Here is a 26,700-nt window from a genome sequence, read left to right as displayed (position 1 = left end):
CTGGTCGTTGTGTCCTTGGGCAAGACACTTCACCTACCGCCTACTGGTGTTGGCCAGAGGGGACGATGGCGCAATGTGGCAGCCTTGCTTCTGTCAGTCTGCCCCAGGGCAGCTGTGGCTACAACTGTAGCTTGCCTCCACCGAATGTGAGAGTGAATGAATAGTGGCATTGTAAAGCGCTATATAAATTCAATCCATTATTATTATTATAAGTATAAAAAGGCAGCAAGTGTTGTCCACAAACCACGCCCCCCCCCCCCAAAAAAAAATTTAGTTACTCGTACCCTGTCATCAAAACACAATGTTCCTATCTTTAGTTGAATCTATTAAAATCTATTGCACTTAAAAAGATAAGGGTGGCTGTCAAGAAGCCGTTCTTAAAGAGGAGCAATAGAAAAGGCTGAGGTATGCTAAATTATACAAGAACTGGACTAATAATCCAATGCAAACGTTATTGGCATTTCACTGCTGCAAGTGGTATGAGTCACAAAATGTAGATAGAAAAATATAAATTGTGGGATATTTTAATACGATGAAAAATAAAACATAACTTTGCAGCATTAGATTTTGTGCTACAAGGAAGGAACCATTACAGTTCATACAAGCCTAATTTCATCATTAGATTTAGTTCACAAAGACCCCATTTGAGTAATTTCTGGTTTCAATGAAGAAAGTAACTTAGAAATTTTAGAAATAACTGATAAGCTTCACATTTAGAGACAGACTTGATGTCTGAAAAGCTGTTGTGCAGTTTTATTCCCCTTAAATAAAAAGACCATTGGAAAGTACACACATATATTGCCCAGCTGACATAGCACTTCTAACACACACCATTATTTTATTTGCAATATAAACGAAACAACATTTTCCATCTAATAACATAAAGCAGTATCTCCTCATCAAGTCTTTAATTAATTATAATGAGGATGATAAAAAGCAATATATTACAGTGTTCATTCTAAAGTGCATTTCTCAAGAATATAATCATACCACCACACAATCAGGAAAGCATCACTGGCAAACAAGCAAGCTTGAGGAACTCGAGACTTTTCCAGCTCTGTAGAAAGGAGCAGTAATCACCGAGACACCGAGCGCTCCGAGCGAGCTTCACTTTCACTTTGGTAGGCTGTGTACTTTTCCCGAAACTCGTGAAGGAAGTTGTATTGCTACAAAAAAGTAAAAAGATGCTGGTAAATGGAAAATTAGGGATCACACAACAGAAAGACTAAAGTTTTAATAAATCAGAGACTATATAATGCTGTGATGATACTTTCTTCATGAATTCAGAGGCTTTATTTATAATTTATGGTGTTTTGATTGACTGGCAGTTGACACAGCCATCTCTGGGGTTTACAGAGAATAGACTGAAAACAAAAACAAATCAAATAACCACATCCAAGGAATGTAGAAAAGCATCTCTGACAGTGTACATCAGCAGAAGACCACACTTGTCACTTCTCTTTATGTCACTTCTCTCAGCAGGACAGGAAGTGAAACTACAATTCACACATGCTCACACATCGAGAGGACTGTAAAAATGTTGCCTGGTCTCATGAATCTCAATTTCTGCTGCAAGATTCCTGGGGTAGGGTCAGAATTTGGGGTAAACAGCATGAAAGAATGGCTCTAGTCTGCCTTGTATTAGTGGTACAGGCTCCTGGCGGTGGAATAATGGTGAACGGGACGCTTTCTTGGCACAATTTGAGTCCCTTCATACCTGAATTATTACTGACCATGTTCATCCCTATATGACCAGTGTACCCATCTTCCAATGAGTGTTTCCAGGATGACACCATGTCACAAAGTGTCTTATAAAGGTTTCTTGAACATATCATTGAGTTCACTGTATTCAAATGGCCTCCATAGTCACAAGATGTCAATCTAATCTCCAGGAACTGTGTCAATGTGGACTAAAATCTCTGAGAAGTGTTTCCAGCACCTTGTTGAATCTGATGAATGAAGAACTAAGACAGGTATGAAGGCAAAGGGGTCCGTTGCAAGTACCCAATATCAGGTACTAACAAGCTGTACCTAATAAAGTGACAGTTGGGTGTAAATTGATTATTTTACATAAGCAACATTTTTTCTTTTTTTTTTCCATTTATAAATTAGATCCCCAAGACTCTTCTAGCAGCAAGTTACCTGAAAATCATGAGGTTCTGGTTTTAATCACTAGTTACAGATCTTATTGCAATCTGTTTAGAGTAACAGTGACATAGCAGTGAATGATCAGACTTAGAATAAGGTGAATAGCAAACTGCTTTCATATAGGTATGTAACAGTATTTACAGTTTCTCATCAGATCCACCGCTTGCTTGCGACATCTGCCAAAGCTGAGGCTGAGGTTGGAGGCTCAGTAGCTACATCCATTTTTTACATGCAGTTCTTCCACGTTTATGCTTTTCTTTTCTCGAGCAGATTCAATTGAGCGTTTTGATGTTAGAGTTAATTTTTAATTACAATTTTGTTGTGCCTGTACAATGACAATAAATTCTATCCATCCATTCTCTTTTCGCTTATCCTTGTCAGGGTCGCAGGGGGGCTGGAGCCTATCCCAGCTGTCTGTATAGCCCGCTTAGGGGGAGAGGCAGGATACACCCTGGACAGGTCGCCAGGCTGTCGCAGGGCTAAAAAATTCTATTCTAATCTAATTTATTAATCGCAGCAATTTTAGACCATCAAATGTCTCTGCAAGGTACAAACCAACAAAAACACGAGTTTATAATAAACTAACAAAAGCAGCAAAATGACCCCTTAAAAACTATAGATGAAGAGGAAGAAAAGCAGCGACTCACCCTCACTGTTTGTATTGCTCCTCCTCCTCTGTGGTGCCTGAGGATTTCGATGGCTTTGTTTGGCGTCATTGTGGAAGAGAGCTGAAGCAGCAGGCAGGCAGCGACTGCAGGGCAAACAACAGCCATGTGATGGGAGCAGTGACATTAAATTAGGTTACATGACATTTCTAATGTTGGACAGAGAATGTTCGATAGAAAACTTCAAAATAAAAGAATAATAATCTTACTTAATGCTGAGCGTCCCAGGCCCCCGTAGCAGCTGAGGAGATAGGGAAAAGGAAAATGACAAAATCCAATGAAATTGACAGCTAAAGAAAAAAAAAACTGTTGTATTGTATAATGAAAGGTGTCCCGAGGAGCTAAAAACAGATGTATTTGTGGTGATATGATGCCATTTGGCACTTCAAAGTTTTATGATACCAAGGTGTCCTTTATTGGACAGGGAATACTGTGGTAGCGATACCTCTCAGCATTAAAATTAAAACCCACTCATATCATACAAGTTCAGGACAACCAGTTTCCTCCTGTTGCCTAGCGAGCAGCTTTATAAGCTCTCTGGGAGAGTGGAGAGCTTCTCAGGGGCCTTTTAGTAACAACAGTAAAAGCTCTGCTCACTTCAGATCTCCTGGTTTTATAGAGCGACACAAAAACCTCTCTTTACTATCCAATCTGATCTGCTTTTGTAGGTAACTCTGTTTAACCCTGGTCATGTGTAAAAAGTGCTTCTTTTTCACTCGTTTTGAATCCAGTCCTTGTACCTGAACATTTTCAGAAGGTTTTCTTTCATCATATCTACAGAAAATGCCAAATATAACATAATTGCACCAACAAGGTGAGTCCGAAACAGCTATTAAACGTTACACAAGGCAATGATCCAAAATACACATCCATAGCAAGAAAAGTATTCTTGGATAGAAAAGCACACAGTGGAACACCATCGGTCATGGATTGGCCTCCACAGAGCCTGGAGCTCAACATTTTTAAAGCAGGGTGGGATCATCTTGACACAATGGAACCAAAGGCAGCCAACATCGAAAGAAGAGCTTTGAATGTTGTACAAGAAGCCTGGAGAACTCTTCATGAAACTACAAACAAGATATTTTCCTCAAGTTAGCTCAGGATGTGTTGAAGAACGAAGGTGGTCACGCCAAATACTGACTTTCGAGCTTGTTCAAATTGTACAAACTCTGTTTTCTTCCTCTTCTATTGTGTTTACATGTTTCACATTTTAATACATCCCCCATTTTACTAGCAAAAGATTTAAAAAAAAATCTTAAGATTTTTGCACAGTACTACATGCTAACTCTCCTCTCTGCTTTGTCTGTATTAATTAGCAGGTAGACATCACGCACTGTGTGGAACATTAAACTGAACTCAGTTTTGACTTACTGGATCACCGTCCTCCTGTCATTCTTGAGGCTGATCTGCAGCTCATCAAGGATCTGGCAGCACTGGTTCAGCTCAGGTGCGTCTCCATCTAGAAAAGGCATGTGGTGAACCCTGAAGCCCCGCTGCTGGTAGACCTCCAGCAGTGAGGGAACCCTGTATTTGCTAAGCTCTCCTCTTGTGCAGAAAACAAACACATCCTGCACCCCCTGGTTCTGGAGCTCCTCTGTAAACAAGAAGAGAAGTTTCTCTTGTAAAACGGGAAAACCCCAGGTTATCCACATTTTTTCCACCACTTAAGGCTAATTTCTGCATAAACATACTATTTATAAAATACTGTGAAAAAATGAAATCATAAATCAGATAGCTAAGCGAATAAAATGTTTTGCATAAAGTTAAAAAAGCATCCACTATCAAGTTTGTGCTTGACTTCTGGTGAGTTCAGTTCTAGTATTTTATAAAAATTTTAATGTGCGCTAATTAGAAGGTATCTATACAGTTAATTACTGTAGGCTGTATAAGATGACAACACTCACTGACTGACTTTGACTCAAAAAAAACCATACTCAACATGCTCTAAATTGACAGATTTTTGCACAGACAGGGTTGCATTCAATACTATTGTACATGTGCAATGACAACAAGGATTGTTAATTATTATTACAAAGTCAAGGTTTTCTACATCTTACAGTAAAGACTATTTTTCAACATTTAAAATATATGTTGAAATCTTGCTTCTTAATTAAGTGGTTAGATTCAAACATCTGCTTGTGAATGCTAATTACATCTGGTAAAATCAGGATCAGCACCAACTTACCAATATCTCTTTGCAGACATCTGCGGATTTCTTTGTATTTGCAACCTTTAGTCAACAAAAACAAAACAAAAAAGAGCAAAAACAAAAAAAAGTCAGAAAAAAACCAAAATTCAATATACGATGCAGTAAATACAGTAGACAAATTGTTTCACCTGGTAGTGCACATATTCCAAGAAACTGCGGGCACCCTACTATGGATAGCGGCAACCTTAAAACCAATGAAAACCAATATTAGCAGGGTGATATTTGTTTGTGTCCATGTCAGCAAGAACACGTAGACATCCACACAGCTTTTAAATTGATCAAAACTTACCAGGAGATGTGCAGTGGAGTCAGCTCCTCTTCTCCGACCTCATCTTCAGATGAAGAGTCAAACTCGCTTGTCCTCATTTCTTCAGCCCCCCCCTAAACAGCTGAGAAGCGACACACTAAAGTTTACTTACGTTTGGCAACTGACACTTTACCGGTCCTGATAATATTCAACAATATATCATGAATTATACCGTCTTGAATAATCGCCACATAAATTCACATCACTGTAATGTCAGACATGCAGAGATTACTAAAAATTTCCATTGCAATACCAAAATGTAATATATTTACTGCCATAACAAGCTTGCTGTAGTAGGTTTTTTTGTTTTCAAAAAGGCTAGGCTCCCTGCTTTTAGTTGAAGAGTTTTCCAGTGTCACAATGGATTTTTTTTCAGGTGGTGACTAACTGTGTTGAGCATTATCAAAACCCACAGTAAAGGTAATAAATGTGTGTAATCATTTAGCAGAACTCTATGCCTGATCATGTTTTTTCTGACCATTTTATTAACAAAAAATATATCTCCACGTCAAGTCATACTGCCAATGATGATGTAAAGTAAATGATATTCAAACACAATGCAACTGCCCTGATATTAGGCCTGCCATTATTAAGGCATTTAAGAGGTTTATGTAGAAGTCAGGTTAATGTGTGGATATAATTTCCTTAGGGATTAATAAAGTATTCTTATTCTGATATATGATTCTCTAAGGAGGCTTCAAACCAATCCTTCAGCCTCAAGGTAAACAAAATATCTACACACTTGATTCTCCAATATTTTGCAGGTATAAAATTTCCGATAAATATAAAGTTTGATTTATTATGAACATTATTATCAGAACTGACGGTTTATTTCACATCGAACCCAGCTAACGCTAGCTGTGCAGCTCATATCAGAACACGATAACAACAAGACCAAAATTAAATAAAACCACCATCTTACTGTCGCCCAAAATAAACAGAAAGCTCCGTAGCTTTAAGGAAATACATGTCTGTGAGTAAGTATTCAGAATATCGGAGTAGTGTCGTGATTTCTCACCAGTCACGCGATCTTCCTCGCGACTGTTTTGACAGCCCTGTAAGTCTGTCGGCAGCTGCAACAATTTAAAAACTCCATGAAGCACGCAGCCAATCAGATTCGAGCAATGACCCTTGGCCACACCCCAGGGCAAAACAAAACAGGGGCTTGTGCGTTCGATTTAACTAGAGGAGTCATCGAGGCGGGCGGAATAAACATACGACTAGAAATTACACAAAATCGGATATTCTTAGAATTAAACAGACTGGGTCTTACAGGGTGGGGTGTACAGTATATACACATATAATATTCCCATACTAATGTTCATATTTCAGTTAAGCGTATTTTCGTAATGTATTGTACACACAATGGGGTAGGTAAAAGAAATTGTGGCCATTTTCTGCATTGTGGTGAATTCTTGTGCGCCAATTTCTGCATCAATTTAACGAGGAAATGTTGTTATTTACTTACTGTAAAACACACACAACAGGCACCAGGTGGCAGCCAGGTGCGCGAAACACATTTTCGTGCTCTTTGCTATGTCAAACTTTATTGTCCCTTTTAAATGAACAAACAGATAAAAATTTGTAATTTTTCCATTTACATATTGAAAACCCTTGGACGTATATTTAAGTTTCATGCCAATAAAATATAGGCATTACAACAATTTAAATATGTTTAATAAATTGAAAAACAGAGCACATTTGCACAACAGCACCAAACGGGCAATCCACTATGAAGCAACACTTGCTTCATAGTTCACTGAGCGTCACGCAGGACATCTGCTGTCTGCACAGAGCAGCACACAGAGCCTCACGACCCTTCACGCTGCAAACCAGTTCTGACGTTAGAACAGCAGAAAAGCGGAGACCTGGAGGTTTTTAGGATTTACTGGACCTCTTTCGGATGTCTGAAGAAACACTGTTGAGGAGCTCTGACTAAGGTGAGCTGCTTTAGCCTTCTTTTACATTGTTTGCTTCAATAATCAGCTTTTCTCTCATGTATTGTGAGTGGTTTGATTGATGTTTGGACATCCCTAACATGTATATGTGTTCATAAATTTTTTTTAATTTTTTTTTGTTTCTGTAAATCACAGTCTGGCATCCTGGAATAAAAAACCCATGATGTGCATTATTTCAAAGAATTAGAAATAATTGTAAGGCTATAATGAATCTCTATAATAAAGTGATCGTATCTGGTTTATTTGATATTTAAAAAATGAATCCAATGCATGTTTAATTTGTCTTTTTTTTTGATGATCCCTGCCTCTCCTTCTGTCAGCAGACTTATAAGGAGGGATCTTGGCTCCTGCAGCCATTTCCCCTGCAGGGCTGAGCTCTTTGGCTGGCTTGCCATTTCCTTAGCAGAGGGACTGCTGGCAGGGGCAACATCTGAGCAGGTACCACAAACAAACAAGACGCAGAAGTTATTAAATCAGGTTCTTTGAATAATAAGAAAAATAGGTTTAGTTTGCTGAAAGAGAGATAGATTGACTTGCGTGCTTGGTCTCCATCTGAGTTTTTTTGGATTATGTAAATCAGAAAGATGACTGTGAGTGTCAGCAAACACACTGATTATTAATGTGTTTGTGTTTGTCTCCCTGCACAGGTCATGAAGCCTCAGGAGGCAGAGCTTGTTACTGAAATCTCCAAGGTACGCTGAACCTTCCCTCATCAGCCAGCCTGGATTTGTGAGACATATTAGTTGAACTTTGATGACCAAAATAGCGTTTAGACGATACTATGTCATCCCCTCCAGTTACAATGCATGGTCTCGGAGCTGAAGTCGGGGTTCACCAGCGCTCTGCTGGAGCTCAGTCAGATCCAACATGGAGACACATACCTGAGAGAGGAGCTGGAGGAGAACAGGAGGAGCTGTCAGAAAAAAGCTTTAAGGCTGGAGGCTCTAGTCGACTCACTGAGGGTAAGACTTAAAAATTAACCCGAAGGGTTTCTCATATTTCTCCACAAGTGATGATGCTCAGCTACTTCTAGATCGAAAGCTCAGCGTCAGTGCTTTGTCAACTACAGGAGGAACTCAGTGTGATGAGGTGTCAGATCGTGCAGCTGTACAGCAACAGACACAGACCTCAGCAGGATGGAAAAAGCTCCACATCCAAGCAAAGAGAAAGGTACACATGTACCACGACCCTGGAAGAATGCATTGCTATTGCTGACATACCTCGGTAAAAAATTCAGCATGGTATCATTAAAGCACAGCTCAGATGATTTTTAGCCTCGAACAGTCCATCATTAACCTCATCCTTACATCTCATCTTTGCCTCATGAGTCGTTTGGACCTTTATTAGTCAATGCAAGCTCATTTCTCCAACATTTTATCCATAGGAGTAACACCTTTTTCCAGTTTTGCAAACCTTGAGTTATAAAGCAATTAGATTCATGATGTGAATGCACAGTAGAGACTGTAAACATTTTTAGGTAAGATTATAAGTAGTAAATGCTGTCATTTGTTCATTGCTGTGCAGCAGCGATCCAGCTGAGCCGCAGCGTGTACAGCGTCAGTGTGATTGTTCATCTGCTCCACCTGCCTGTCTGTCCAGAGGAAAACTGCTTCTTCACTGTTTCCTGCAGGGCCTCAAAGCTGGTCTCAGTGAAGGCACAGGTGAGCTCACACGTCACTTGTATAGATGCAGAGTATTTTCTTCTGATTTTGCAGATTCATCATCCTTTTCTTTTTTCTTTGGGTTTTACAGATGCACGCCATCAGGTCACGATGCAGCTCCTGCACTCTGAGTGGGAATATGTGTCAACCTTAAACCAGCTGTATGACAAATACAAGACCCCACCGGCTCACCACATGACTGCAGAACCATAGTAAGTGCTGGAGAGGATTTGTGACCCTTTTTTCCACTGCGAGTTACAGAAGTTTCCATTTGTGGTAAAAGATTCTGTGTATGCGTGTGTGTTTTCTGTGATCCAGTCAGACCTATTTGAAGTTTGTGGAGCAGCTGTTACAGCGCCATCTGCTCTTCAGAAATACACTGCAGGAGCGGTTATCAGCTGAACACTGGAAATCTCTGATTGGAGACATCCTGGTGCAGCTTATTGGCCACAACGATGTAAGCCTATGTTCTGTTGTGACGTTTTTATGATTTAAGTCTATCTTTCATTTCCACTGATACACAGGTTTTCATATTCTTCCTCATTTGTGTTGTCCAGACAGCTTTTTCAGACATGTACCTCGGATACACAACGACCCTGGCGTCATTCCTCTCACTTGAGTTCAAGAGACTCAATCATCCTGACAAGAGTCAAATTTTGCAGGTATTTCAAGAGATTTACCATTAACATTGTTCAGCTAAAATCCACCAAGGACACCAGAAAGACGCTTTGTGTCTTGTTTTACAGGGCAGCCAGATGGAGAGAGAGGAAATGAAACTGCTCTCCTTGCTTTTGGCACCTGTCGCGCGCATACACAGCTACCTGAGTCACATTCAGGTGAGTCAGCAGCCAGAGCAAATCCAGTTTTGAAGATCTACAGATACTTTCAGTGTATTCATTTAAGTTAATTTAGTAAGGATTTGACTTGACAGCTTACTCTTCCTTCTCCAGAACCTCTTGCAGTGGACTGGTAAAGAGCATCCTGACTGCAGCCTGTTGTTGGGAACTGAGCGAGCTCTGAGGAGCATTTTATCCCGCTGTCATGTAATTCTCGAGGAAGACGTCCGGTGGGAAGAAGGAGAAGTAGCTGGACAAAGGTAAGAGCATTATCAAAGATGTCAGATTATTTGTTTCAGATTTGGGTTGCTGATGTGGAAGTCTCACAGAGGACCTATTTGCTAGTTTTCATCTCCATGTTTTTATTTTTGGACTTTATTAGACTAGTTTTGCATGAATCATAGTTCAAAATATTATTGGCTGCCCGCTGTAAACAGGTGGTTGTGGTTATGTGCCCGAGATGATCGTAGTAAGGATATCCACTGTCATTCACATGATAAAGCTCCATGAGTAGAAAAACTGTCTAGAAACAAGCATTTGGTGCAGTGCTTTGAGCTTTTCACTCACAGGGATTCCACATATGCTGACCTCATTATCTGAAACTTTTTCCATCATAACACAGTACATTATATGTGTGAGAAAATACAGAAGAGCACAATAGCTCCACCTGCATTTGTCTGCATTTAGAGTTTTGCAAGTAAACTTGTTCTTTGCATAAAAAGCACCTCTGATGCTGGGGCTGGCGTTTCTGCTGCAAACTGTTGCACGAGGAGCCAGCACACCAGAGAGTCTCAGCAGGCCAGGGAAGAGTCAAACGCTGCTGCTCAGAGGTCAGTGACACCCGCATCGGACGTCAGACAATACAGCATGCACGAGAACAGCTGTGGCACAAAGTGTTGCTCAAAATCAAGCAACAGCCTATTTCAGTGGCATTTATCTGCAAAAATGTTTTGCATGTTTTTACTTTAAACTGTACAGGTTCACATTGCTGTGAAAAGGCATTCGAACCTTTCCTGATTTCCTTTTTTTGTTTGTTTTTTAGATATTTGTCACACTTACATGTTTCAGATCATCAAACAATCACATTTTAACACTAGACAAAGATAACCCAAATAACCACAAAAATTAGCTTTTAAATGATGTTTTCATTTATTAAAACAACCCCAACCCCCCCCCCAAAAAAAAAAAAACAAAAAAAAACAACACAAACAAACAAACACACAAACCAAAAAAAACCCCACCCCATCTTGATCATCCCTTAGACTTCTGGGAAAATGTCCTATGGACTGATGAAGCAAAAGTTTAACTTTTCGGAACATCTGAGTCCTGTTACATATGGTGTAAAACTAACACAGCATTTCATAATAAGAACATCATCCAGCCAGTCAAATGTGATGGTGGTAGTATGACAGTCTATAGCTGCTTTGCTGTTTTAGGACCTGGAAGACTTACAGTGGGGCAAAAAAGTATTTAGTCAGCCACCGATTGTGCAAGTTCCCCCACTTAAAATGATGACAGAGGTCAGTAATTTGCACCAGAGGTACACTTCAACTGTGAGAGACAGAATGTGAAGAAAAAATAAATAAATCCATGAATCCACATGGTAGGATTTGTAAAGAATTTATTCGTAAATCAGGGTGGAAAATAAGTATTTGGTCAATAACAAAAATACAACCCAATACTTTGTAACATAACCTTTGTTGGCAATAACAGAGGTCAAACGTTTACTATAGGTCTTTACCAGGTTTGCACACACAGTAGCTGGTATTTTGGCCCATTCCTCCATGCAGATCTTCTCGAGAGCAGTGATGTTTTGGGGCTGTCGCCGAGCAACACGGACTTTCAACTCCCGCCACAGATTTTCTATGGGGTTGAGGTCTGGAGACTGGCTAGGCCACTCCACTCCTTTGTTGCCCGGGCGGTGTGTTTTGGATCATTGTCATGTTGGAAGACCCAGCCTCGTTTCATCTTCAAAGTTCTCACTGATGGAAGGAGGTTTTGGCTCAAAATCTCACGATACATGGCCCCATTCATTCTGTCCTTAACACGGATCAGTCGTCCTGTCCCCTTGGCAGAAAAACAGCCCCATAGCATGATGTTTCCACCCCCATGCTTCACAGTAGGTATGGTGTTCTTGGGATGCAACTCAGTATTCTTCTTCCTCCAAACACGACGAGTTGAGTTTATACCAAAAAGTTCTACTTTGGTTTCAAAGATCGAGGGAGATTATCAGTGGTCTTGTATGTCTTCCATTTTCTGATGATTGCTCCCACAGTTGATTTTTTCACACCAAGCTGCTTGCCTATTGTAGATTCACTCTTCCCAGTCTGGTGCAGGTCTACAATACTTTTCCTGGTGTCCTTCGAAAGCTCTTTGGTCTTGGCCATGGCGGAGTTTGGAGTCTGACTGTTTGAGGCTGTGGACAGGTGTCTTTTATACAGATGATGAGTTCAAACAGGTGCCATTCATACAGGTAACGAGTGGGGGACAGAAAAGCTTCTTACAGAAGACGTTACAGGTCTGTGAGAGCCAGAGATTTTCCTTGTTTGAGGTGACCAAATACTTATTTTCCACCCTGATTTACAAATAAATTCTTTACAAATCCTACCATGTGAATTCATGGATTTTTTTTTCACATTCTGTCTCTCACAGTTGAAGTGTACCTCTGGTGCAAATTACTGACCTCTGTCATCATTTTAAGTGGGGGAACTTGCACAATCGGTGGCTGACTAAATACTTTTTTGCCCCACTGTAATATCAGCTGATGGAACCATGAAATCTGCAGCAGGTCAACTGTGAATGGCTAAAAAAACAAAACCAACAACAACAAAAACAGCATGAAACATTTGTAGTGCCCTAGTCAAAGTTCAGACTTCAACCCAGTGGACATGGCTTGATGTAAACAAGCTATTCATGTTTGAAACCCACCAGTGTGGCTTTATTAACACAATTCTGTATCAGAGTGGGCCAAAATTCTTCCACAGTCGTGTGACACTCTTATTACCAGTTATCACAAATGCTTGATCGAAGTCCTTGTTGCCAAGGGTAGAACAACCAGTTATTAGGTTTAGGGTGAAATAATCTTTTCACATAGGGTCAGGTAGATTTGCATAGCTTTTTTTCTCTTAATTTTTCTTTAAAAAAATAGCATTTTGTCATTTGTCTAGGTCATATTTGTCTAATGTCTAATCTGTTTGATAATTTGAAACATTTCATTGTGGGAAATACACAAAGGAAAAAAAAATCTTGTTAGAGCACTCTACATGAGTACCACGCAGAGTGCTTTCTTCCAGTGGATGTAGATGTCATGGTGGGGTCATCTTATTACTTTTGCCAGCAGAGAAGAGCAGATAGCTGTCGGCCTCAGCAATGGCGTGAATGGCTGCCAGTCAATGCGTGTGGAGTGTTGGTCCTGCAGCCCTGTGAGAAGAGACCGAGCCCTCCTGAACCAGCCGGCCCATGACTGTGGACATGCCTACTGCTCCCTCCTCACTCCAGACACAGCAGGATGGGGAGACAACAGCGACTCAGGCCAGGGCACCTTCAGCCAGCCCACGGGGAAAGGCACCAACGAGCTAGAGGCACCTCGCACGAACCACAGCCTGGAAGACTGTGAGACAGACCCCGATGACACCTCTGCCTTTGACTATTCCTCAGTCACCTCATGTAGCCCTGATGGCACTCTGCGCAGAGAAATGACCGGTAGCAACAGCGGGGAGGATGAAGAGGAAGACAGCCAGGTGCCAGTGCTGTTAAAGCCCTCATACAGTCAGCAGCAGCAGGTCAAAGAGACACCAAGAGAGAGGACTGTGTGTCTGAGGTGGCAGATTCCAAGACTGACCCCTCACCCTCCTCTGAGGAACCCATCAGGACCCCACATGGACGGGCCAACGCCGTGTCTCGTCAGCTCCTACGGGAAGAGGTTAGTCAGCGTTAGAAAGGGATCGCCTCCTCTTCACCCGAAAAGTGCCTTCAGGCCAATCTGGGATGATCCGTCAAAGCAGGTATTCACTTTTAATTTAATACACCTTTCAGTGCTGTTTTTTTGCAGAGTTTGTCCCTTCCAGGCGGTATAGTGCTGCAACAGCTCCCACTGAGATCATCTTATTCTTTATTTATGTGGAAAATGCTATCAAAACAACCTTTGATATTCTGCACATAGTGACCTCGATCAAATAGGGGATCAGAAAATTCTCTATAATGTCTTAACGATTTTGCCATTTAGAAAATCTGTTGGAGAATATATCAATATCAATAGTCAGACCATCGATCAAATCATTCAGAACTGTCAATTTGTTTGGGTGTCTTACCTAAACAGATGTTAAAGACAGTCATCTGAGGCATCATTGTGAAATGGTGGAGAATTGTTTTAATTTGAAGTATCTCCACATGACTGATTCTCCAGCCTGTTAATGCTTTAATATATACCTGCACTTCACGTGTCTTCATGACGCAGGCTGATTCAGCCCCAGAGAAAGACAACAGGCAAGGTTTCATTCCGATTCAGGCTCCAGCGAGGCAAAACTTTCAGAATTTCAACCCGAGCAGAGAAAATTTGAGGTAAGAGTATGAAATATGTGATACCAGTGAACCTTTCTCCAAGGCAAGTTGATCAAACATGCTCGGGGAAATTGCACTGCGATTATTTGCGATTGAATGAATCTAAATATGATCACTAAGCTGACTTTCCTAACACATTTCCCATCTCTTCAGGACAGGGCTGGCTCAGCAGCGAGTGAACCATGCAGCAGCAGCCACGAGCAGTGGAGGATTGTGGGATGACAGTGAGGACAGCGAGGGACCCTGCAGCACTGTTTGATAACTGCCATTTAAAAAAATCCAAAACCTGAGCACAAGCGTTTTTCCACAAGGCCTCTAAAGTTGTGAAGTGCATGAATGAGCAATGAGCAACTAACAATCAGGGACTGTTTTTGGATTTGATGTTAAATTAAAGCTTGATTGAGCTCTGCAGAACTCTTTGTTCTTTATGTCTTGTCTTTTCAGGATTACACTTTTTTATGTGGGCAGGATCACGCTTAAGCCCAGGTTCAACTCACTGTGGAAGAGAAAGAAAAAACAAAAAGCAGCAATAATCAGATGTTTCATCAGGATTTCATGCTTGAAAGACTTTAATGGTCCCAATGAGACAATTTAAACAGGTTGCATAGCTTAAAAAATGATTTACTTTAATATTTACCTAAAGTCCTTTACTACATAAAAGAAAACAACTCTCACTGACCTGCTAATATCTGTGGTCTTTTACTCAAGTCTTGTACAGCGCTGTAAACCCTTGGCCTTCTCTTAATGAGCTTCATGTGCTATTTGAAAACTGTTAGAATTCATATTATGGCAAGAACCAATCAGCTACTTAAAGAGAAACGACAGTCCATTGTTACTTTAAGAACTAAAGATCATTCAGTCCGTAAAACTGCAAAAACTTTGAATGTGTCCCCAAATGCAGTTGCAAAAACCATCGAGCACTACGATGAAACTGTCTCGCATGAGGATGGCCCCAGGAAAGGAAGACCAAGAGTCACCTCTGCTGCTGAGGATAAATTAATCTGAGTCACCAGCCTCAGAAATCGCAAGTTAACAGCACCTCAGATTAGAGCCCAGAGAAATGCCTCAGAGTTCCAGTATGAGAGGAATCTCTACAGCAACTGATCAGAGGAGACTGGGGGAATCAGGCCCTTATGGTCAAATAGCTGTTAAGAAACCACTACTAAGGAGAAGCAAAGAGCAGAAGAGATTTGTCTGGGCTAAGAAACACAAGGAATGGACATTAGACCAGTGGAAATCTGAGCTTTGGTCTGATGAGTCCAAATTTGAGATCTTTGCTTCCAGTGGTACTGGTACATTGCACAAGGTGAAGGGAATAACGACTAAGAAGAACTACCTCCAAAGCATTAAATTTTTACTTAGATCAGTGGCTAGATGTTTAAAACTTGGACAAAAATGACAGTCATGACTAAACCCATCAAAAGTGGTTTTGAAATGGATCAAGCAGGCTAACACTAAGCTTCTAGAATGGCCTTCCCAAAAGGTACATGCCAGGAACCCAACCAATTTAAATAAATGATCTCAATTCCTTCAAGAAGGATGATCAAATATCCAAACAATTATGTCAGAAGCTTGTTGATGGCTACAAAAAGCATCTGATGAAGGTGCAACTTGTTATAGGACATTTCACCAAATATTAGTGGGCGGAGTTATGAGTGTATTTGAGTTCAAATACATAAAAATCTCAACTTCTGCACCTAATTCTTGTTTTTTTAACAACTGTACCCATTATTTAGTTACTGTATAGTAAAAAAAAATCCAGGATGAATGAGAAACCATGTCGTAACAAATTATATTGGTAAGTTCTCCCAGTTTGAAGATGTGGTAGAGGATAGAGAGGCAGACACAACTAACAACAAATTATCATTTATTGAAATTGTAGGTGGAAAATTCAGATAAATAAACTGCACCACAAGTTAAAAGTCCAGCTGTCTTTCTCCAGATCTCCACAACACAAATGTTTTTTCTGTACCACTAAAGCAGTGTTAAAGTGAGGTGGCTCACGCAGTATTCTATCACTCGTAATTTTTTACATATTACAAACTTACTGCCTGTATCCTGCGTTGTTCATCAGATGCCACCGGAGGGCGACAGAAATACCTAAAAAAAAACAAAAACAAATCACATGTTTATGTTTACCTCCAGCTGTTTCACCATTGATCAAAAGGACGGGGCCACAGCTGTGAGCTGAGCAACTCTGAGTAAGATATCCCGCATGCGCTTTCTAACACTTCACTGTTACCTCACACAGATAGTCACCGAGACAGAAACACACTATTTTTCCCCTCTTGCGTGTGTGTTTGTGTGGCTCTGTGGGGAGAAAGTCAGTCACAAAAGAAAGTACTCAAACAGTGAGCGCACGCTGTCGACCTCCACCTCCGTTTTTTCCTTTCATGGCTGATCTTTGAACCTCGTTAACTCCACACAGATTACTCAGAGCACCGCAGCGGAAATTGTACCTCTATAATAATTTAGGCAACTGGATAAAACCCCGATATCTCCGACCCTGGAATGGATCTGCCTCTGCGCTGCGTGCGGTTTCCACGGACAGCCTAATTCTTATTTCCTGGAGGATCGGTGAAATGCTTTGAGTAAAGCAGAAGTAAAAAAAAGAAAAAAAAGAAAAAAGATTTATGTCCACTAGAAGAAACTACATCGCGTAAAAGTAGAAACTACATCGCTTAAAAGTAGACAATGTTGAACCTCATATGTTTTCTAACGTGCGTCTTGGCTTTTATCACAACTTCCCAGAGTGTGCGTGGGAATGTCACTGATGGAGACGCGTTTTTGGAGAATATTATCCACTACTATGGTGAAAATAATTCCATTACAACAACGAATCTTGAAGATTTACTGCTGTTGATCTCAGCCAGACGATCTGACTTAATAAGTAAGGAAAATCCACTGGAAGAGCAAGAGGTACAAACGTATTCTATTTCCTATATACTGCAGTTTTTATTATTTAAAGTTATTGATCATTAAAGTTGCTTACGACCAAGAATGTTTCTCTGGGGCTTACAACCACACACTATTTGACCTTGCATGTAATCCTTGAAATATTGTGTAGCAATGATATATGAGTAGTCTTGTAGTGTAATTACTCATTTCTTACCCCCATATATGCAATTATAGAACATTTTAACCTTTATTTTATTACTTTTTATTATCATTATTTTTTTTTATTTTTTTTACATTTTTACTCAAGTCCTCAAAGTTTCTCCATGTGCCATATGGTATCATTTCTGCCTTTAAAAAGACTCTAAATGACCTTAAACTTTCATTACTGAGCAGAATTGTCTTCAAATATTTCTTTACTGCATGTCTCTTCTGCCACTTATAATGAAAGTTTTAATTACACAGCATATCCAAGTACATGCATCACAAAGGGCTTCAGAAAAGAAGCCGGTACATTTATATTTAAATGCATGAAAATTATGTCTAATAACAACTTTCTGTCCCTCAGTGTCTCTCTGCAAAGCAGATCTTATCCCAGTTTGGCTACAATAATGTCAGTCAGCTGACTGTGGAACATCTGGAGAAGATCTGCCCTGCTGTGTTGACCCAGGTGCTGCTGCCTTCCTGCCCTTACATTGCCCCCGAGGAACTGCTTCATGTGGACTACTCTGGTGAGCCAAATCATCCCAACGTGTCTATTTGTCAAGACCTCTGTAAATTAAATAATTTGCCAGGGTTTGCTTGTTTACTTGAATTGGGTCAAGAAAATTTTTGTGGACAGTCCCATTTATGGCGAATGATTTTTAAAGCTGCTGTTGATAGGTTTTTTTTCTTATACTGACCCTGATAAAGAAAATGTGGGACATTCTTGATTCTGATTGCTTAGAGATGGTTTGAGAATGGTAATAATAATTTATTCCTGCTGGACAGTGCAGAAGAAGAATGTTGTAGTTGTGAAGCTATAACGCGCCACATTGTCGGACTCACGGAGCCACTGACCTCGCAGATATCGGCCATATCAACAGTCCTGCTCAGTGCTGTTGACACAGTTATAGCCAACTGTGACTGTTGTTCAGCATGTTGTTCCCGAATCATGCTGTTTCCTCTGCTGGCCTGAGAAGAATTTCTCTCAGGCAAATAAATAGTAATAGTATGTTTTAAAATCTCGAAATAAAAGAGGCCTGGCACTGAAAATAAGAAAATCTATTCACCATTAGATTATATTTAAGAAAAGTAATTTGTGCCCACATTAAAATAATAACTTATATCGTCATATTTCACTAAATAGCATTATTGCTGGTCTAATAACAATGTCTGGCACATTTATTGAAGTTCTTTTAAAAAAAACTGGCAATTTTTCAAAAACAATAAAACACACACATTTGCAGATGGTGTTACAAATGCATTTAAGAAGGTATATTTATTTCTGCAGGTGAGTTTGGTTAGCTAGGGTTTAATACTGCAGTGTTTCACAGGTTGCACATTCCAGGTTCTTGTCACATTGCCAGGCCCCATTTTAGTAGGTATGTTGGAGGTATCGAGGCTGCATTTAAGAGTCCAGAAAGAAGTAAAAACCTTGAATTCTCGAGAACCTTTTCTTTTCGTTTTGTGCCGTGACAGTGTGGGGTTATGGGTTTCTGGCCGTTACTGTGATCAACCTGGCATCCCTGCTTGGTCTCCTGCTCATCCCGTTCATCAAGAAGCCTTATTTCCCCAAAGTGCTGACCTACTTCATTGGTCTGGCCATCGGGACGCTTTTCTCTAATGCTGTTCTTCAGCTCATACCAGAGGTTTGTAAATGGATGAGTGAGTAAAATTAAGCTTGTCACTGGTTTTTTGAGAGATGTTTAATTGTTTCATAGAATAATACCTATGAATGCACACACACACTCTAGAAGTCTCCTCTGCACCACTGACATTCTTGTTTTTTCCATAGGCCCTGGGGTTTGATCCTAAAGTGGATCACTATGCGACAAATGCAGCTGCAATATTTGGAGGGTTTTACCTCCTGTTCTTTGTGGAAAAGATACTGAAATTATGCCTCCGGATGGACCACGAGGTAAGATAACAGTGCAGGAAGTTTCTCAGGTTCAAAGAACTATAATGTTCTCATTCCCTCCTGTTTTACATCTGACATTGAGTATGTCTGTTTTATTGGATAATTTGATCACTCTAATAACACTTCAAGGTAGTCATGTGTACATAAATAATTTCTTATCAGAAATGACACGCGAGATATTGAAGTTCACAGCAATTAGGTGCATTTACAGTTTGGACAGTGACACAGTTTCTGCAGTATGTGCACATTACAGTGACTAGACTGACTGTTTTAAAATACACTATGATGATGTAGTGAGGCAAATCTGCAAAATAAAAAATGTGTCATTGTCTCATTATTCATGGATCTAACTGCATGCTGACCTTATTATTTGAAACCCAGCCCATGTTTAGCACGAGTAATCGTATATTTAGGGCACATTTAGGGCAAAAGTCCAACACTGAAATCTTTATCTTTTGGGTCATCCACACATGATCACTCAAAGAGTGTTCAAAGAGCAGTCCAAAAGTTGTACAAAAGGAGAAAAGATGTGGAAAATAACAAAGCGGTAGTATGCAAAATCGAAACTAGAAGAAAAAGAAAACATGAGGAAACCCACCAAAACCATAAATCATGACACAGATAACAAGTAAACACCTAAAATAGCCTAAATGTAATGTGTTTTTAAGTTCCTGAAGTGGAAAAGGCTTCTTTAACCTGAATTTGATGTCTGTCTTTTTAGCACGGCCACAGCCACTTCACACTTTCAGAGACATCTCAGGAAAACTCTATCCACAACGGAGACGTGGTGGCAACAAAGGACTCCATCATTTTAACTGCCATCACCACCATCGCTACAGACAAGAGCAGCCCAATCCTAGATCCAAACGTGGAAACTTCTCAGGTAACATTTGACACATGATTGCTCTTTAACAGCAGAATAAACTGCGCAGGTTTGGAAGCCAACAGGTATCAGCTCTAGGTCACATCAACCTATGGAACAATCAATTTTATAATCAAAGACATTTTATCTAGAGTAGCTCAAATGTTTTGTTTTTATCAGCTTATGATAAGCTTGTCAATCTACTGAACCTCCGTTGAAATTATATCTACAGCATGTGTTTGATTGATAGAGACTTGCTGTCCAGCAAATTTTGCTATAAAAGACACACCTCACAGGAAGCAATCATGATATGCTGTTAGGATGTGTGATATGCATAAATAAATTGAAAAGGTAGGCAATATTTAAAAATATTTAATAAGTAAACAGCGATAGTTTTTTTCCTGGAGCCGTTTATTGAGCTGTTTTCAGGCTGATTGGCGTGTCTGTTAATATTTAACAACATTTCTTGTGCCATATGGAGGCCAAGCAAACAGACTTGCTGATGACAAGAAGGGACCGAGCAGCGAAACCAAGCTTCAGGTCTTTCCCCTCGGTCTAAACGCTGGAATTGTCAAAGGAGCACAAAGACTCCTTGTGTGCCCACTGCTAGTAAAAGGGGTTTATTGTTACTGCAGAATGTCTTTAATCAAATCCCAAAGGCGCTGTTTGTGTCCGCATGTTCTCAGGTTTCCTATTAACAGCACGCGTGCCATTATATGTGTAAGCGAGGAGTTGTGTGAGTAATGCAGTGCATCCACTTAGAGAAAATATTTCCTGTTTTCAATTAATCAGTATTATTCTGTGGGTTAAAGATGAAGACTCTTTCATGATTAAAGCCTTTAGTACCATCTTTATTTTTGGACTTTCTAGCTGCGTTACTCTTTCTATGACTGTGTAACTATCGCTCAACCTTGAGATCCAACTATTAATAGGACTGCTCATAAATTTCTTAGAAACACACATTCATTTAGCATCATGTCCATGTTCTGTGGTAAATGTCGTAAGAACTGGATGAAATCGTTTAATATCAAGATTTGTGTGTATCCTTTACAGTGGATTGCAACAACATTGGCATTAGCATCATAATTCAGTCAGAATTTAACTTTCCAAACTAAGATGTCAAACTATATTAACGCTTAGTTTACTTTTTATAATTATCCGAAACATTCACCAACAGGGGGCAGCATTTTCCTGGTGGGTGTGTTTAGTCTTTGATATGACTTTATAGCTATCCTCATTTCCTCAAAAGACTATGGCAGGTTTGTAAATAATAATAATAAGTTCTGTTGTTGTTGTGTTCTTATTCATGTGAGGTTCTATTTATCTGATCCTGTTAGAACAAGATCATTTTTATTGTGTCATGATAATATAAAACCTTAGAATTGAAAGAGGATGTGCTTTCCTCTCACTGTGAAAGTATGTGATGTAGCTACATGTTGTCTTTCACACTCACTATCAAAACACAATCAGGCATTAGTCGTAGCCGTGTATGTGTAACTTCTCCTGCCACTCTTCCAGGATGCCGAGGTGCCTGATGTCATGTGCCGCTGGTTGCGGGGCCAGCGCATCCGCAGCATCAAGACTGTGGCGTGGATGATAACTCTAAGTGACGCACTCCATAACTTCATAGATGGTCTGGCTATCGGCGCTTCCTTCACAGTGTCTGTCTTGACAGGGTTCAGTACATCCACTGCCATCGTGTGTGAGGAGTTTCCCCATGAGCTGGGTGAGTGATATGTAGCGGAAAATCAGTTTCAGCCTCCTCATGAGTCATTCCAAACTCTGCTGTGCAGCCAAACTTTGCATTGAATGTGCCTGTACATCCTGTATCTATGGGCATGTAGAGACAAGCTGCAGAAGTCCCCCAAGAATACATGTTCTTAGAAATAATGGAAAATATTACTTGCAACTAAAAAACTTCAGAAAAGACATGAGTGGAAGGAACATGTATATATTTACAGTTAGAGTTCAAACTTGCTTTCTGGGTATAAAAATGAAAATAAATCTTTTCATGAAATATACTGTAGCTCGCTTTAAAGGGGGAAATGTGACTAACAGACAAGACAGAAAGAAAAAATGTTGCTTTAAGTATAATGTTCAATCTGCTTGTGTAAAAGAGCTATTTTGTCCTCTCAAGGTGACTTCGTCATCCTGCTGAATGCTGGAATGAGCATCCCGCAAGCCATTTTCTTCAACCTGTTGTCAGCCGTGTCGTGTTACATCGGCCTTGTGTTTGGCATCCTGCTCGGCAGCAACTTTGCCCCCAATGCGATCTTTGCCATTGCAGGAGGAATGTTTCTGTATATCGCTCTGGCGGACATGGTGAGTTGAGTTCTCTTGATGGCAGATACAAAAAAAAGCAGAACCAACATTTATTTAGTCAGTCACTGGACTTCCCCAACATGTTCGAGGCTTCCACTCTATTAAATTACTGATGGGTTTCATGGTTGTCTGCATGTAGTTTTTTATGATCATTCAGCTCCATTGTCTTTGTTTTACAATGCACAACTTTTCAGCTTAAAATCGCTCGTGTTGAGTTTATCAGTGTTATTCCTAGAAAAAGTTGTGTGCTATCTGTGTGAAGCCTCTGATACCTGTAAACTCTGTGTACACTCCTCCTGTTCAAACACGCTGTGACCAAAATGGAGCATTAAGACAAACATTTCATGTGAATTAAAAGTAGAGAACATATTGGACCTATCTTTAGCAGATACTGGAGAGACTGTCAGCTGTGGATGGTTTGATAAAAAATTCAGTATGCCAGCTTATATAATATGATAATATATGTCAGTTACACTCTGTGACCACTATGTTAGGTACAGCTATTCAGCTGCTCGTTAACCTTGATTCATTTAGGATCAAAAAAGAACTGCTGAAGTTTAAACCCAGCATCTGAATGGTGATTTAAATTACTTTCAATGGTATGAGTTTTGCAGAAGGTGCTGATTTACTGGGATTTTCCTCCACAACCATCTCTAACATTTAAAATAAAATACCTTGTTGATATCAGAAATCAGAGGAGAATGCTAAGAGTTCTTCAAGTTGATAGTAAGGTGGCAGTAATTCAAAACCAAGGTATGCAGAAGAGCATCTCTGATAGTCTTTAGAAACAAAAGGCAAAATGAAAGAACAGGAAACTGAGCCTGCATTTTGTGTGGGCTCACCAATATTGGACAATAGAAAGGAAAATCTGGTTGGAAGAGCATGTCAACAACTTGAAACAACTATTAACAACTTGAAAACAGTGAGTTTGTGCACATATACAACTTGAAAACATGGGAAGGTGAGGGAGAACATTTCTTGACTCCTTAGTACCAAGTGAGCATTGTTTAAACATGGCAGACTACTATTGCCAACCATCTCCACCCCTTTATGACCACAGTGTGTCCATTCTGATGATGGCTTCTTTCAGCAGGTTAATGCACCATGTCCCAAAGCTCAGATCTTCTGAAACTAGTTTCTTGATCAAAACAGTGAGTTCTCGGTACTCAAATGTGCTCCACAGTCAGAGCTCAATGTAACAGAACACTTTTAGGATGTGGTGGAATGGGAGATTCATATTATTGATGTACAGCTGTACAGCTACAACTGTGTGATACTGTTATGTCAATATGCACCATAATTTATGAGGAATGTTTCCAGCAACTTGTTGAATCTATGCCAGTTTTTCTGAAGGAAAAAGACGCTGAACTGGTACTAACACCTAATACCTAATAAAGTGGCCAGCAAATATAGCAGTATCCTGGTAATATTCAAGTGTAGGTTTAAAATTAAGTCAAAAATACATATTTAATTAAAAGGTTCAGAAATGTGTATGGCACCAAATAACCTTATATTTTCCTGTATTTCTGTAAGCTGTCAGTGCCTTTTCTACCTTTTAAGTTTGGTTAATTAAGGCCAGTGAAATAAAAATATTCACTGCAGTATTTGGTATTATAAGTACAATGTGTTGTGTGAAGAACTTTGTTTTTGTTCCTGTTTTGTTAATCAACTCAAACCTTCAGCTGTTTCATGTAAAGGAACGTATTTAAGAAGGGCAATTTATTTAGTTTTGGTTTTCATGGAATTTGTTAACAATGAGAAAACTTCCCTCGTTTCATATGAACCACATGAGAACAATATAACTGTAGCCATACAAACCTGAATATTTACACTTCTTCTTTTTATATTGTTGCTTCCCAAATCTAAACCTCAACCTTGCTAATTGCTATTCCTCATTTCAGTTCCCAGAGATGGACAGCATAGCACGGGAACAAAAAAAACCTTCTACGAAGATTGTTTTCTTCCTGATCCAAAATGCAGGGCTGCTAACCGGGTTTACCATCATACTTCTGATCACCATGTTCGCAGGAGAGATCAACCTGGGCTAGAGGACACAGAGACAAAAGCTGGAAATAAAAATAGATTCGAGCTGCTTCTGTTTCTGCTCACAGCTCACAGAGCTGGACTGCAAAGTAAATTTAAAGTGAAATCCTGATGTTAAAAGTTAAAACAATACTTTTCTACCTTTGTACAATCAATATAGTGGAAGTGTTTACTCCATAAAAAGGGAATACCTTTACATCGTCATGTATGAAATCTAGATGTATTTTAAGGAGACAATAAATTATTTTTTCAGCCTTCATGTATTGTGAACTATTTTATTTTTTAACCTTTTCAGTGCTACACTGTAAACCAAATTTTTTGTTTCCCTTTGTGGCAGGAAAATGAAAATGTTTGACCTCTCTGACCTTTTCCAGGTTGTGTTGCTGCGGCTGTATTTCAAACGTGCAGATTTCTTTTCGCTGCCCTTTCTCGTTTAGGGATTTAACTGAATGATAATTACACCAAGACTGAACTGTGATTGATATAGCAACTCTTTTAATACAGCAATTAATGTAGCACAATATAACCTAGTTATTATGCTCCACTGGACAAAGACATATAACAAAAAAGCTTATCAGAATATGTTTTCTTACTTTTTTATGAGCTCTCTTCATTATCCTCAGGGTGACCTGACAATGGAGTGATTAGGACACATAAGACATGGGAGAAAATGCCTTCAGTGGTGGTTCCTGTTTAGCTGGGCTGTCTGCTCCCCTATCCATCCTCTAAATACCCTCATTTCCCATCTCTCTTCACTGTCTTTGTTAAGTTAAAGCATTCAAATATTTTCAGAAATGAAATAAAAAGTGATTATCGTAATATGTGTGACACTTTAAAAAATAAATTACTTTGCAATGAAAAATTTTAAAAATGGTTTCTATATACAGACCAGAGGTGTGGACTCGAGTCACATGACTTGGACTCGAGTCAGACTCGAGTCATTAATTTTATGACTTTAGACTTGACTTGAAAAAATGTTCTAAGACTTGTGACTTGACTTGGACTTTTACACCAATGACTTGGGACTTGAATTGGACTTGAACCGGTTTACTTGAAAAGACTTGATATTTCACCCCAAATATAAAACTTAACATGCATATTATATAGAGATTGAAAATGTGACGTCATTCACGGGTAGAACCGCAAAGGATTCTGGGAACTCGTGGCAAGCGGTACTAGCGCACGCAGGCTTTCAATTAAAATCAGTCACACAGCGATAAAAAGAAACACAAAAATGTCAAGAAGCTGTTGTATTATTAACTGCAATAGCCGGTCGCATGACAGCCACGGGAAGCCGACGGGTAAAGAGATCGGTTGTTATCGGATTACGTCGTTGAAGAGAAATTGTTCGAGCCATGTTTCCGAAGTAACAAAGACGCGACGGATGGTCTGGATTGCAGCCATTCAAAGATCAAATATAACGTCCCAGAACCCTCCAGCTCACAGGTTAGTCTGCTCCAAGCATTTACACGAAGGTCAGTGTCTTTTAGTACTTAATACGTCATTTTCATAACATAATTGGTGATATAGGTTACAAGCAAGTCTGGCGCTGAACAGAAATTGTCGCGCTATGCTCCTTTATTTATTGTGTTTATTGTGCATGAATAGTGAATTGTCCTGACACAATATTGCGTTTCGCTTCTGTTATTATGGTACATTGACAAAAACATATACTTTTATTCACAGGATAAAACAGGTTTTTTGTATCACTAATTGCCCAGTGCGATTACAGCATACAGTATTATTGTCACTGCTACATTTCTGTGATGGGTACTGTTAGGTATTTTAGTACCATGGTAGCATTTACTGGATATTGTTTTATAGTGACATTATACAGGAAAACTCTGTCATTCAATAAGGCCCCTTTGTTTTAGTTATTTTTCTCTTTGACCCAAGAATTGATGTGTGAGAATCACAGGCTGGTACAAGGTTGAAATACCACAGAGATCACTCCCTCAGCTACATTAGTTTCTTAATCTTTTAGACGCCTGTTGAAGGCCAAATGGTTTGTTTCAGATTTCACTAATGAAAGAACTCTTCGTTTTGTGCCTTGAAAATATGTCGCTGAGATAATCACAATTGTAGCTGAACTGATACACTACACAAAGGATGCTT

The 26,700-nt window shown here is 39.7% G+C and overlaps 3 protein-coding genes across 8 annotated transcripts; 2 read left to right on the top strand and 1 right to left on the bottom strand.

Moving 5' to 3' along the window:
- Positions 1-508: 508 nt before the first annotated feature.
- cdkn3 (cyclin dependent kinase inhibitor 3) lies at positions 509-6,434 on the bottom strand. The gene is made up of 8 exons (XM_026151381.1): positions 6,348-6,434; positions 5,312-5,411; positions 5,151-5,206; positions 4,999-5,043; positions 4,185-4,407; positions 3,023-3,054; positions 2,796-2,899; positions 509-1,166 (listed from the first exon to the last, which is right to left on the bottom strand). Exons 2-8 carry the CDS (start codon positions 5,386-5,388, stop codon positions 1,077-1,079), a joined length of 627 nt encoding a protein of 208 aa, XP_026007166.1. The 5' UTR covers positions 5,389-5,411; positions 6,348-6,434; the 3' UTR covers positions 509-1,076.
- A 651-nt stretch (positions 6,435-7,085) lies between these two features.
- LOC113011697 (uncharacterized) lies at positions 7,086-14,758 on the top strand. 6 transcript variants are annotated; one of them, XM_026151368.1, is made up of 15 exons: positions 7,086-7,269; positions 7,611-7,725; positions 7,935-7,979; positions 8,085-8,249; positions 8,357-8,457; positions 8,815-8,948; positions 9,040-9,160; positions 9,267-9,405; positions 9,506-9,610; positions 9,695-9,784; positions 9,899-10,044; positions 10,507-10,614; positions 13,122-13,788; positions 14,241-14,344; positions 14,498-14,758. In XM_026151368.1, exons 3-15 carry the CDS (start codon positions 7,938-7,940, stop codon positions 14,601-14,603), a joined length of 2,028 nt encoding a protein of 675 aa, XP_026007153.1. In that variant the 5' UTR covers positions 7,086-7,269; positions 7,611-7,725; positions 7,935-7,937; the 3' UTR covers positions 14,604-14,758. The 6 variants fall into 6 exon arrangements, with proteins under 6 accessions (XP_026007153.1, XP_026007152.1, XP_026007151.1 ...); XM_026151367.1 differs by having other exon boundaries at positions 8,812-8,948; XM_026151366.1 differs by having other exon boundaries at positions 8,357-8,511.
- Positions 14,759-16,562: 1,804 nt separating this feature from the next.
- slc39a8 (solute carrier family 39 member 8) lies at positions 16,563-24,844 on the top strand. Its single transcript, XM_026151370.1, has 8 exons — positions 16,563-17,263; positions 17,808-17,970; positions 18,920-19,089; positions 19,236-19,358; positions 20,080-20,241; positions 21,739-21,946; positions 22,358-22,542; positions 24,444-24,844. Exons 1-8 carry the CDS (start codon positions 17,039-17,041, stop codon positions 24,588-24,590), a joined length of 1,383 nt encoding a protein of 460 aa, XP_026007155.1. The 5' UTR covers positions 16,563-17,038; the 3' UTR covers positions 24,591-24,844.
- Positions 24,845-26,700: the final 1,856 nt, after the last annotated feature.

Source organism: Astatotilapia calliptera, chromosome 19 (assembly GCF_900246225.1).
Source record: "Astatotilapia calliptera chromosome 19, fAstCal1.2, whole genome shotgun sequence".
NCBI classification, from domain to species: Eukaryota; Metazoa; Chordata; class Actinopteri; order Cichliformes; family Cichlidae; genus Astatotilapia; species Astatotilapia calliptera.
The sequence above is the reverse complement of the archived record's forward strand: the minus strand, read 5'-3'. Positions and strand labels throughout refer to the sequence as shown.

Excerpts from the sequence above, each read along its gene's own strand:
- cdkn3 (XM_026151381.1), bottom strand. The coding sequence starts at position 5,388 with ATGAGGACAAGCGAGTTTGACTCTTCATCTGAAGATGAGGTCGGAGAA. Across the intron at positions 4,408-4,998 it reads ATGTCTGCAAAGAGATATTG|AGGAGCTCCAGAACCAGGGG; the intron begins GTAAGTTGGTGC and ends TCTTGTTTACAG. Across the intron at positions 2,900-3,022 it reads CCTGGGACGCTCAGCATTAA|TCGCTGCCTGCCTGCTGCTT; the intron begins GTAAGATTATTA and ends TTTGCCCTGCAG.
- LOC113011697 (XM_026151363.1), top strand. The coding sequence starts at position 7,938 with ATGAAGCCTCAGGAGGCAGAGCTTGTTACTGAAATCTCCAAG. Across the intron at positions 8,512-8,811 it reads GCTATTGCTGACATACCTCG|CAGCGATCCAGCTGAGCCGC; the intron begins GTAAAAAATTCA and ends ATTGCTGTGCAG. Across the intron at positions 14,345-14,497 it reads CCGAGCAGAGAAAATTTGAG|GACAGGGCTGGCTCAGCAGC; the intron begins GTAAGAGTATGA and ends CCATCTCTTCAG.
- slc39a8 (XM_026151370.1), top strand. The coding sequence starts at position 17,039 with ATGTTGAACCTCATATGTTTTCTAACGTGCGTCTTGGCTTTTATCACA. Across the intron at positions 19,090-19,235 it reads TTCTTCAGCTCATACCAGAG|GCCCTGGGGTTTGATCCTAA; the intron begins GTTTGTAAATGG and ends TTTTTTCCATAG. Across the intron at positions 19,359-20,079 it reads GCCTCCGGATGGACCACGAG|CACGGCCACAGCCACTTCAC; the intron begins GTAAGATAACAG and ends CTGTCTTTTTAG.